Source organism: Ceratina calcarata, unplaced genomic scaffold, assembly GCF_001652005.2.
Source record: "Ceratina calcarata isolate Rehan_Ccalc_2016 unplaced genomic scaffold, ASM165200v1 scaffold180.2, whole genome shotgun sequence".
Taxonomy (NCBI): Eukaryota; Metazoa; Arthropoda; class Insecta; order Hymenoptera; family Apidae; genus Ceratina; species Ceratina calcarata.
This window is the reverse complement of record NW_017139431.1, coordinates 47,216-59,811: the sequence shown is the minus strand read 5'-3', so window position 1 is coordinate 59,811 and position 12,596 is coordinate 47,216. Positions and strand designations below refer to the sequence as shown.

Genomic DNA, 12,596 nt, shown 5'->3' with positions numbered 1-12,596 from the left:
ATTCATGTTACTTTCCATAACGTCTATACTATGTTCCATATAATCCTCAGCCCATTTCGGGTCTAAACCCAGTTCATGTTCTTGGTTTTCCAGTTTTAGATCTGTTACATTTGCATTTTGTTCCAGTTCAGGAACCCAAATATCATCAGTGTGATGTTCCTATATTAGAGAACATATAAAAAATGTTTATACATAAAGTAATAATATATTAAGTGCGATAAGAATAGATAAAAATTACATTGAAATGGCGTCCAGATTGCAGATACTGATTAGCCCAAGCTGTATCTACAGTGGCTAATTCTTGAGCAACTCCTGGTGCTGCTATAGGTGGGTGAATGTTTTGATCAATTTCTCTCATTTCTTGTAATAAATTGTCCATTCTAAATGTTTGTGGACATGAAGGATTCTCTTCTAAAAATTGTTTAACTAACTGATCTGCATCTGAAGCTTGAAAAGGTTCCACATGTTCAAAGGGATGATGTATTCCATCTTCTTTGAATCCATGATCACGTACAAAATGTGATGTTAAACGAATCAAAGAACTAGGTCCTCCACAGTCACCCTCAACTAATTCGCGTAATGCCATTTTTTTCTTTAGATATTAGTGTTAATCTAAATTAAAGTTAAAACAACATATATTAATTATGGAAATCATGTACAACTAAAAATATTTAAATACTATAAATTTATTTATCAAATGCTGATATATCAAAAAATGATGCAACATTAACACCTGTNTATATATTTTCAAATATTTTATTTCCTTGTATTAGATACATAACAACTTACTCTTTCTGTGCTCAGTGATGTTATCTAACTACATAATTATAAAAGTAATTCTGTTCAGTATATAAATCGCATTAGGATTTTATGAAATATCTATGATCTACATGTTTAAAATCAGGCATTCCTGTGGACGACACGTTAGCTTATAAGCTGATTCGCAAGTAGCCGTGATGGCGCTTCTAGCGCTAGTAATTGTCACTTTTCCGTTGACCGTTGTGCGAATTTGTATGAATATTCGCGGTGCTTGTTCGCGAATGCAGTGATGTATTAATTGTTACGTGTAAAATATGTTAATTGTTAATTGATCGAACCGGATCACGTAGCATCACGTTGATATAAGGTACATTACCCATACGTACTTTAAATGTTACGCGTTACTCCGGTACAGGTTAATCTTTAGTTTGACGTTTTTTTTACACTTCATAATATTCGTTACTAAATGTATTTCGTGGACTACACTGCGTTATTTCTTCCCATAGCAATGATAAATTGTATTTTAATGCTGCTTAATCGCTGTCAATCAAATATTATAATTATTGCGTACTTTGCTTATGTGCGTGCGCAGGTCAAGTTTCGATTTAGATTCGAAGTACATACTGCAACTTTTCAATTACGATTTTTGTATTTTGCATAGTTATACGTTTTCCTATGTAAGAAATTGGTAATGGATTTAAGTATATCAAACGTTTTATTTATTCAAGCAATTTTTAATTAATTCGTCGCTAATACTTCAAATTGAGTCTCCTAATGTAATGAATATTGACTCTGATAATTTGTAAAGTAGTTTAAGATGTTGTTCAGATATCATAATTTTACTCTTAGTATTATATTAATATTTTATTTTAATATGAACTCTTCTTTTTACAATTCAATTTTTTTTAACTATGTCATTTCTGTATTTCAGTGTTACATAATAGTGAGTGTATATAATAGAAGATGACTGATCCTAAGCCTTCTGGAATAAGACCACCATCAAAAATTGGTCGACCATGCAGCAATTTACCACCAAGACCAGCAGTTCCACCATCACCTCCAAGACCATCAATGAGTGAGTCTTTAACAAATTCACCACATTTGCATGTCATGATAAGGCTGTATAATTTTGTTCATCATGTCCTTAGTTTAAACATATACTATGTCTTAATACCTTTGTCCAAAATTGTATAAAAACCGTATCGTATACGTAAATACAAAGAGATACAATTTCCAAACAAGATACATATTCTAATTATATATGAGTATTTATATAGATTAATAAAATTTGTCTGATAAAGCAATGCTATCATATTAAGATATCTGATCGTGCTCGCTAGTCGATAATTTGTTATTGAAAGTTTATAAAAATCGTGGACTGCGACTTTACATATTGCGTATTGACAGAAGTAATGATACTAATAATGGATTAGAACGATTCGAAACTCAACGGGACACCGTTAATTCCCCACGCGAAGTATACGAGAACGCCCACGAGACCCTGAGAGAAGCGTGAACGAATGCTTTTATACAAGTCCCCGCGCGAGCGATCTCTTTGCGAGTCGTTCTTCCAACTCTCAACGCAACGCATCTCGTCTGAGCGATCTGGTAAATATATTGGCTTATAAACAAACAATTACGATTGTTACCGAACACTGTCAAGTGAGTTTATTTCATCAAAACGATCGGTCGGAACCATAGAGTGAATTCCATTTAGTGCGTTGGTTGAAAAAACTATGAGGATCCAATGTATGGTTTTTTAAAAAATAAAACAAGAGAACAGTTTCATTTTAAATATTTTAATTTCTCTATCTGAATCTGATCGGAAGTGGATTCTCATCGTTTTTATCCATTCTAGTGAGCTTAATTTTAGTATTACTAACTGAACAGAGAGTCGTTTTAGTAACAATGTGTTTTTGTTCTCTCGTAAGTAAGTTATATTGGTTGTCAGGTTTTGAAGATTCATCTTTAGAGGATGTTGCTTGGAGGGCAAGTGTCCTTCGAACCATACAAATTTTGAAATAGTTCCGATATTTCTGTGTATTTTTGGATCAGATCTTACTGTCATCTGGAGCAATCGTTCGATTTCTTTAGGTAGTAATCTGTTCTGATTGTTCTGGATGGAATCGACTTTTCGACTTTGCAAACTCTTCGAGTAACTCATTTATCAGTATAGAACTGAGCCTTGATCTTCTTCTGGAATGGGTTGGGTAGCGAGATCTAGATAGCACGCTCGATTATTCCAAGCGGAGCAGAAAAAGATCCGAGGTTTGTCTCGTACAAAAGCGCCTGGTGTTGCATCGAGGGCAGACCTATCTTGCCTTATTGGTTCATCCAGTGGCTCCGGTTGGACCGCGTGCAGTCCGGTGCAGTCATCGTCGCATGACGCACACGCGATGCGTGTTATGCAATCCACGTGTGTTTGTTGTATGCTCGATTTCCAAGCGGTAGTAGCACGTCGTCGGTTCGTCTTTCCTCCCACGTGCTCCGCGTGATTCCCTTTTCGGGCAGGGCTTTTGATCTGCGTTCATCCTTCTTCTTGCACCCATGATCAACCGGGCTCGGATTTCGCAACGCGATAGGAAAGCTCAAGGTAATCGTGATCAAGGTAGTCAAGTTCAAGATGTCAATTTTCGAATTGACATGGAAATTGTATATCTATGCAGGTACGGTTTCCCGATACTCAATATTCATTCGAAAAGAGAGATCCTTTTGCTAATGCTGGAAACAATAATAATTACTTCAATAAACTCTTTAATTCCCCCATCAACTCTTGCGGTACAATTTGGCTTACATTAATTCATCACTATTATATTCGTAACTTCATTCTTATTTGCACTCTTAAAATTAGTCGAACTGGCTGCTACTACCTGTGATACGCAATCCCTGTTTCTAATTATAGTCCTCGGTAATTAACATTCATAAAATTCTTTGATCGAACAGTTGACGACTGCTTGATTCCATAGTTGTGTATATCGCGCAAGTGTTTATACGTTCTTTTCCTTGAATTCCATTCCTCCATAAAGCAACGTGTAAGGTGACGATCTTTCGCTCTGACGCAATCGATGTTCATGGTGTTCGATAACCGTGTCATCATCATCTGCTAAATATGTATGGACTGCTACATAATGTCGGTTTTGGGTTTCTGGTCAATTTACGTAAAGACACTAGCTGCTTTTTAAGGATGTATTGGTTATACAGTCAATCCCAAAAGTTTATGTACCTTAGAAAAACGCATTTCCTATAATTAAAAAAAATCAGACGTCGGAGGAACAATGCTAATAATAAATAGCTACAAAAAGTATAGAAGGAAATATCCAATTAATTATTGACGATAGCGAAAAGTTTATTATACAGAAATTGTAGGCACTGATGTCCTCTACAAGAAAGATTCTATGTATTTTTTCCGTATGTCCAACGGTTTGGGAGTTATTGGCCAAAAAGGAAAATTTGGAAAAAATTGAAGGGGTACCCCTTGGAAAAATCTCGGAAAAATCGAAAATTTTGTTTTGTTGTTTATTATTAGCAATGTTCTTCCGACGTCTGATTTCTTTTTAAAAAATGCGTTTCTGGGGTGCATGGGCTTTTGGGATTGACTGTATAGCCAATACATCCTTGAGAACGAATTACTTATTAGTCCGGGAGGCCGCTATGATTTTGTTGTCTAACTATATTATGGCTGAAATTTATTATGTCGAATATATAGTCCGAGTAAGAAACTTTCGTGCAGTTCTGAGATTCGGAGATGGAAATTATACTGTGATATCAGTAATACTGTTAAACACTGAAAAAGGGTGCGGACTCTCGGACTATATCCATTTCCTGATGTCATTAGTTCAATTAGGTATATCGTACATTCTTCAATGATCGCACATCACTCCTGTGGCTATTTCATTAGACGCAAATCTTCATCGAAATTCGTTCGACGTTCGCTTAAGTATCTCCCACTTATTATTAAGAAAAATCTGTAAGTCACAAGATGTTAGAAGAAAAGAATACGGTAGGTCGGTAGTATAAAAAATTTGATACATCAACGAGCGATTCGTCGAACGTGATTGAAAATCGATTCTGGAGCAAGGATCGCCTGGATCGTGTTACTCATGGCGTTCATTAGATTAGATTCCAGGAACAAATTGCTACTTGCTGCTAGTAGTAATCGAATCGGGTATACCATCATTAACCTTGTTTACTTACGTATGGACCGTCCACATTCATGCGAAACCGAAGTACCTCGGGATTATATGACTATTTACAGGGATTTAATTACACCTATATCAAGGTGGTCTATACTACACATACCAGAGCAAGGAAAGGGAAGTTGTCTTGAAAGTTTCACAAAATTAGTGTGACGAGTAGAGTAGCCTTTTATTTACATAGCCTTTCGTTCTATTCCGATATATCAGATTCGTTTGAACCTATTTGCTATGTGCATTCGGATCGTTTCTTCTCCGCAATTTTTTTTCTAGATGACTCACGTGTACAACGTTGGAAGCGTTAGACAGTGATGCATCGATCTTTATATAGGATACGAAAAATAGAATTGCGTTGTATTCTTTGAGAATGAATAGGTAATCTTGATTCTTGAATGCTTTATATTCCAATATAAATTTATACTATAATTATACAAGGAAATAATTTTTAGTATAAAATTTAAGTAATGTTTTATATTTGTATGAAAATTTTTATTCAAGTATAAATATCATATAATTAATTATAATATTCTATATATACTAATGTTAAAAGTACATAAGTAACGTCATTAGGTACATGTTTGTACTGCTCTTGTTCACTGATTGTGCTTCGAGATTTATCTCCAAGAGATTCTTGTTAGCAAAATCTTGTGCACTATTCTGGAAAGACGGACTCGTCCTCAAACAATGTCATACGTAATGTACGTGTCATGCGTTCAATCGTTATTCGCTTTAATCATAGATCGATCTAATCGAACAGAAACTTCTGCCCACGCGAACGACCTACTACCACCGCCCGCCCACTATTAGTTCATGAATAATTACATTGCGAATCGCGGCATTTTATCTGATTTCCCCCGGTAGAAATCGCTAGCTCGACTGTAATTGAATTAGACAAATACGATATGATAGAAAAAGGGAAATTTTTTCTTCTTATATAAAAGAGACAATTTTTTTCGTTTAACGAACGTAGCCATATAGTTTCCATATAATTTATACTTTACATATAATTTTCGACTGATATTTAAATTCCGAACGAATATTCCTTTAATATGGAGAATTCAAGGAGGACACAGGTATCTATTTATTTATTATCGCTTCGTTATATTTTTAGCGTCGTTGTCAAATCAATTCGTAACCGAGCACACCCTGTTTACATAACTTGTCGCTTAATTACTCAGTCCCACCTCTTTTACGTATGGGACCAATTAATGACCGTACCTATTAAGTACGATGTGTTTTATCTTGTGTGACGAAAGATATTAATCTTAATGTTCCATTATTGAACGCGTCGTCGACCCTTTAACAGCGTTGAAATTATCAAGAACGAATTGAAAGCCCGAGCCTGATTAACTCCGTGAAAGCATGCTTTTTGTTCTGTATTATTTGCATTGTTTTGCGTTGTTTTGCATGACTACAGGCCAGATGGATCATCTCTGGGAAACGCACGGCCGTCGATTAAGCGAGGCTGGCCTGCGCAGAGGATCAGGTAGGTGCTCCTATTTTTTTTCCTAATTTCCTTTATTTCATATTCACTTCTTATTTCTGTTTATCAACGATAGGATGCAAGAGTAATTGCTTTATTCGCGCGTAAGGTGAATAAGACAGAACGTGCCGGAGTAAAAATGTAAAGAATTTTCGTATCGAACACCTGCCGATAGAATTTCTACGTTACCGCATTGGCCGCATAACATTCCTGTTATCTTGGCATTCGGCCACGGACGTGATTTCGCGAAGTATTTCAATCAACGCTCCCATGACCTGAAATTCCCTCAAACGTGACCAATTGCTCCTCAAAGTGAGCGATTACACCTCGCATCGTGCCGTAATCTGCGATTACAAATGCATCGTGTCTTTTGTGAATTGTCCCTCGATAACTGTTTCTTTTGTACTTTTGAGATGTACTGCTTGCTAAGCTGCACGTACGCCTATCGCATTAATTGATTTGAACAGATCGGATTAGATAGGACGGATAAGATTAGAACAGATGCAGTTTTTCGAAGTACCTCTTTAATAAATATTATTCAGTGTCTGAAAAGGTAGCTGTTTTTCTGGTAACAGGATAAGCAATTTTCTATGAAACGTATCAGGCAAGTATTTCATATCATTGTGGATGTATTCGAAAGTGTATCTGAGAAGAAAGACTGCGAGTTGAAATTGACAATTAAAGGAAACGAGGATTTAGCAAGAATAAGAATACACCATTAAACCTTTAAAACCAGACAATCATAATTCCCCGTGCTCCTATAAAAATTGATTTCGTCTCGGACAGATAACAGCGTGGTCTTGACGGAGGACACGGACAGCTTCATAATAGGAGACCGGGTATGGGTTGGTGGCACGAAACCTGGCTCGATTGCGTATATTGGGGAGACTCAATTCGCCCCGGGAGACTGGGCCGGTGTAGTTCTGGACGAACCCATCGGTAAGTCTCGGCCGGTCTATCGCCTCTGAAGATTTCATGTGTGAAATTAACGAAAAAACGGAAACACTGCAGGCAAGAACGATGGATCTGTCGCCGGTTGCCGATACTTCCAATGCGAACCTAAGCGCGGCATTTTCTCCCGGTTGACCAGACTGACCCGGACACCGTTGACTGACATCTCGGAAATCTCGCCAACCCAGAAGACACCTACGTCGCCGGCTGACAGCGCGAAAGGCACTCTTAGCAAGTCCATGTCCCCATCATTAAGTAAGGATCGCTGCAAGAAATACCCTCGTTCGTAGTGTGCATGAACTTGTGTTCTTGAGAATAGGAACTGAAAGAATGCGATCCTTTAGTTCCCTAGGTCTGCTCTTGCAATGGTAGAGTTAAAGAGACACGAGTAGATAAAGGTGTCATGTAATGATATGTACGTCTACGTGAAGAAAGCTGATTCATAATCGACCTTTATCCTCTCGTATCTTCGTAATCGTAGAATAGAGACGTGTTGCTACTCTGTAGATATAAGGCTGTCGAATTATTGCGTATTATTGTAGATTGTAATTTTTATCGATTAATCTTTCGGATGAGGAATTTGTTTGTAGATAATGGCTTTCCCAAGTGGAACATTTTGTTCGCACGCTGTATGATTGAAGTTGCACTGTGTAGTTTTTTGTTACTGTGTCTAACAGGTAGCACGCTGTATTGAGCTTTAGTATCTGAACTCTTCACTTAGTATCTACATTTTATGTAATATTAATTAGTACGAGTAGTCAACGATGTAATATTGTCCATTGCCCTGTACATCTTGAGCCGTTTGGCTGTCCGTTTTATTTGTCCTCCAATCTCCTCTCATTAATTCATGTATTTAATAAATGAATTGGATACCGCTTCCTTACTTTCTTATCATCAGCGTGAACGCAGGAAATCTTCAACTGAAACTTTAGTGGTAGCGCGTACAGAACTGAAACCTTAACTCCTATAAGGATCTCGTTTCTAGTTGAAGGTTGCCTACAATCACTATTGCTGCAAGGATCTCGAATAGTATTATTTTTGCGTAACGTTCGCTCATTGTCAATGTCTTTCATTGCATGCTATACTTTGGAAGAACACTCAGTGCATTGTGAAAGAAAATACAATTAATGACTCGCAGACGCATCAATGACGAGTTTGTCGTCGACGATATCGCAGAGAGGAGATATCAGGATAGGCGACAGGGTAATCGTGTCGTCCAGCCAGGGTAGCAAAACCGGTGTCCTGAGGTACATGGGCACCACGGAGTTTGCAGCCGGCGAATGGTGCGGCGTGGAACTCGACGACCCGGTCGGAAAGAACGATGGTTCCGTCGGTGATAAGAGGTCTGCATCGTTTTCCCAAATTTATAATTCGCACCGAAGATCTCGGCTACTCGACACGTGCTGCTGTCTTTGTTCGAACTTTGATTGGTTTAGAATTATTCCCGTTAGCTCTTTATATAAATCGCAAGGTTGTTGTGCTATATTAACTCTTGGTGATAGGTAGATCATTAATCACGAAATTCTATATAGAATATTGAATACAATTGAGAATAGTTCAATTTTCCCAAAAGAATTCAGACATTATCATTCTCGCGTAATTGAAATCTTCGGTTCGCCGAGACTCCAAGTTTGGTCGATCGTGCTTCTCCCTCTGTTCTACAACATCGAATTAATTAACACAGTTCAATCACGCCAGTAGGTATATTTATATCTTCGATCGCATGTTGAATAGAATGTAAACAGATAACAAAGAGAACCTTGAGATTTATTACCACCATTCATATCTCATTATTCTTAAAAAAGTGACTAACAGTTAAGAATTGATATGCGGCCACCCAGTGCCGTATACAGTGGGCGAAGAATTCGTTACCATTAAATAGTATCATTAGATCCTTCATATTTCTCTCTTCGCTCTTACTAACTGGTTTAGCATTCATTCAGGTACTTCGAGTGTAGACCTAAATATGGACTGTTCGCACCCGCGCACAAGGTCAGCCGGTCGCCGTTAAGTAAAAGGTCATCTTGCATAGTGCACAAGCCAACGGGTGCAGCTCTGAACACATCTCTGAGGAAGATCGGTTCCAGAGAATCGTTGGTCTCGGTGTCGAGCTTTACGAGCACCGCGAGTACGGCCACCAGGGCTGGTGTCGGTGCTGCGAGGGTAAGATTCACCGTGCCAGAGTGAGGAAGATATGATCTACAGCTTCTATCTTCTTTTTGGAACGCAGATTGCCTAACTGACTGTTTACTTTGTTTATTTTGAACAACTAGAGGATGTAGAATGCAGGTGTATCATTCAACGCGAATGAATGAATTTGACTTATTTACTATCCGCATTTGACAAATACTTAATCTTGCATTACATTCTCAGTAAGTACACTTCCTTGTCCCTCTCCTAATTTAGGGTCTGATAAAGGCCACAGTTTTGTAGCATAAGTGAAGATATCCTCTAGATCCTCTAGTTGTTTCAGTTGTTCAGTACAATGAGCGCGTTTCCTTTAATTCGAACGAACTCTCTTCACGAGGCTGCTTTAGAAACGCGTTTGCGATCGAAACCGCAATCTTGTTAGCATGTTAGTCCTTTAGTGACGTTGTTAATTCCGTGTAGTTGTTAAAGTTGTTGTCTTTGTTGATGTTTTTTGTCAATAATACGGTAGTCGTAAAGTTGAATTAATTCGCGTGAAATCCAAAGAAATATGTAATCAGTAATCGATGATCATGGAACGAATTTAACTTTATTGTTGTATATTTTTTTATGAAGTGGAAAAGCGGCTTTTAACTGTCTGGCTGGTGCATGATATGTTTTTTTATTTTTTTGTTGCATCGAAAAAATTCCAGAGGCCTGGTTTTCGCACGTCGACACCTGCACGAATCACCCTGCAGGTGAGGATCATAATTTAACATTCATTTAGATTATTTATCATGTAGATAATTATTAAACTATTTATTCGCGTAATTAAGCTACACGAGGAAAGTAGTTTTTAACTGTCGGTGTGATTGTAAAAAATTTTACATAGTCGGAATGTCAATGTTCTGTAGGCATCGTTTATTAGTATGTTATTATTAGTTGTACAGTAGACGATAAGTAGTTTAGAAAAATATTCTGATATTTGTATACGATGTTAATAAAATCATCCGTCCATTCCTTTTAATCTCCTTGAAAATCTGAATTCCATCTGGACGGTCCTTTTCTTTTTATTTACGTAGCAATATGTATCTCAGTCATCTGTAGAGAAAGTACAAGTACAAGTACAATAACAAGTTCGATTTCAATAATTTATTTTTCCGTACGAACGAGCTTCTGTAATTAAATCGCCAAAATATTCTTTACATGTTGCAATCGTTTAAATGTTGTCAGTAAAGTGTCTAAGTTTCTTTGTTGACGATGACACATCGATGATGTTAGCGATGATGTATATTTAACTCAATATCAACATGACGTTACGCGTCTCGAATTTTTAATCAGTAAACTCTAGTTTATTCGCTTTTCTTGTATTTATTAAAAACCGGTTCCCTCGTAACGCAAGGAATGCGATGTCGGCGTGAAACATTTAGTAAAACGAAACGTACATAGCATGTATAAAATGAACGTAGTATTTGCATAGGTATTAGAGTACACGTTTTCATCCCAATAATTAAATATTTCCTCTTGCATTAGTACAACAGAAACATAGTACAGTCTATACTTGTACTGCGAACACTTAAATTATTTTCTATTTAATGCATCATGCATTAAATCATTGCATTAAAAACTCTTTGGAATGCAGCATTGGTTCAATGTCTCTGACGCGAATATCCATCGTTTTAGGAAACGTTAAAGGAGAAACAACAAGAAATCGAAATACTCCGAAAAGAAAGAGATTTGGAACGTGAACGAGTGACGAAAGCGGCGAGTCAAGCGGATCAAGCGGAACAATCGATTATTTCGATAGTAAAAGAATATGAGGAGGTTGTAGCATTACGCTGTTATATTATCTATGCAAATTATATGATATATAATATCATGTATCGAGAATATTATTTCTGGATTTTAGTATCGAGAGAAAATGCAGAAGACAGTCTCCAATGCGGAGACTGCCTTCTCAAAGTTGCTCGAAGAGAAAAATGCGCTCGCTTTACAATTGGAGGAGGAGAAAAGGAAATGCGAGGATCTATTGTTCCGTTTTGAAGAAGAGTCAGTTAATAAAGACGATATACAGGTATAAATCTTGATTGAATAATTATTCTTACAGACATAGAAAGATTTATCTCCATTATAAAACATTCCCTGTTAAATAAATCTACTGGAAGGTAAGTGTAGATATTTGACAAAGTTGACAAAATTCTGGAGAGGAAAGTGAACGAAAAGATATACAAATCATTTTTATCTTTTCTCTTGTTTCACTTTGTTTGATCCTTTTCTATTTCGTTGCTCATTACTAATCGGCGGAATGTAAATCAGGAATTATAGATCAATATGCTTCCCTTAGAGTTAGATGCTTATACGTAATAAACGGTGATGGGCAATTCTATAAAAACAATACAAAATATTCCTATTATCTTAAAAATCATTATAATCACGTACTAAAATAAAATTGATAAGATTCTAAAATTATTAAACGTAGAAGAATACAAAATTTCATGAGGTAAATGCTTTTCGTATCAAGGCTATGGATTTTAATGTAGAAACATCATTCGTTTATTTTCAGAAAGAGAAAAGTGAGCAATGTGTGAGTATCCGATGGCAGCCATTTGGGACGGAGCAGGGGTTGATGATGCTGTGTTTCTGCACCGCTTCTTGTACCTTCATTGTAGTCATGTCATTTAGCATCTTATCGAAATTTTGTTAGACAGCCTCTAATATCGCAGCGTAAATCGTATAATGCTTCCTTCGCGATTAATCGATCCTTCATTTTTACATTAAGTATTCGAGTTTAAGTAATAGCAATGTTACATATGATGCTCATTTAGAAGTCATTGGTAGCATATACAAAAAAAAAGATTAGAAAAAAAATCGAAACAGTAGTACTTATAAGTGAAAGAAATAGAATTTTGTACTACGTAATTGCTTAGGTTTAACAATAAGTTAGAAAGGTGCCGGATTAACATATTTTTCGCGGCGCACTGCACACGATTGCTATTTCCAGTTAATGCTTTTTTCACGCAAAAATGTGCTTTACGTATGAGTCGGTCTTTAATCCGTTACGGAGTAGTTAGGTCTGTTAGGAG

At 36.9% G+C, this 12,596-nt stretch overlaps 2 protein-coding genes across 12 annotated transcripts in view; one reads left to right on the top strand and one right to left on the bottom strand.

The window, feature by feature from the left end:
- Pex5 (peroxisomal biogenesis factor 5) overlaps window positions 1-631 on the bottom strand; it is a 4,468-nt gene extending 3,837 nt beyond the window's left edge. Inside the window, exons 1-3 of one of the 2 annotated variants that reach the window (XM_026810981.1) lie at window positions 432-599; window positions 239-321; window positions 7-159 (exon numbers count right to left, since the gene is read on the bottom strand). In XM_026810981.1, the coding sequence (XP_026666782.1) occupies window positions 7-159; window positions 239-321; window positions 432-504 (309 nt within the window). In that variant the 5' untranslated portion in view covers window positions 505-599. Of the gene's footprint in view, window positions 1-6; window positions 160-238 lie in introns of both variants that reach the window. The other variant, XM_018037993.2, reaches the window with a different exon arrangement.
- Window positions 632-962: 331 nt separating this feature from the next.
- The window catches only part of CLIP-190 (Cytoplasmic linker protein 190), an 18,358-nt gene continuing 6,724 nt past the window's right edge, over window positions 963-12,596 (top strand). The window contains exons 1-11 of one of the 10 annotated variants that reach the window (XM_018037946.2): window positions 963-1,126; window positions 1,691-1,834; window positions 6,370-6,438; window positions 7,222-7,374; window positions 7,447-7,641; window positions 8,525-8,729; window positions 9,330-9,549; window positions 10,227-10,271; window positions 11,197-11,337; window positions 11,423-11,587; window positions 12,077-12,097. In XM_018037946.2, the coding sequence (XP_017893435.1) occupies window positions 1,723-1,834; window positions 6,370-6,438; window positions 7,222-7,374; window positions 7,447-7,641; window positions 8,525-8,729; window positions 9,330-9,549; window positions 10,227-10,271; window positions 11,197-11,337; window positions 11,423-11,587; window positions 12,077-12,097 (1,326 nt within the window). In that variant the 5' untranslated portion in view covers window positions 963-1,126; window positions 1,691-1,722. Of the gene's footprint in view, window positions 1,127-1,690; window positions 1,835-2,176; window positions 2,368-2,387; window positions 3,353-6,369; window positions 6,439-7,221; window positions 7,375-7,446; window positions 7,642-8,524; window positions 8,730-9,329; window positions 9,550-10,226; window positions 10,272-11,196; window positions 11,338-11,422; window positions 11,588-12,076; window positions 12,098-12,596 lie in introns of those variants that run through there. The other 9 variants (XM_018037949.2, XM_026810975.1, XM_026810976.1 and 6 more) reach the window with 9 other exon arrangements.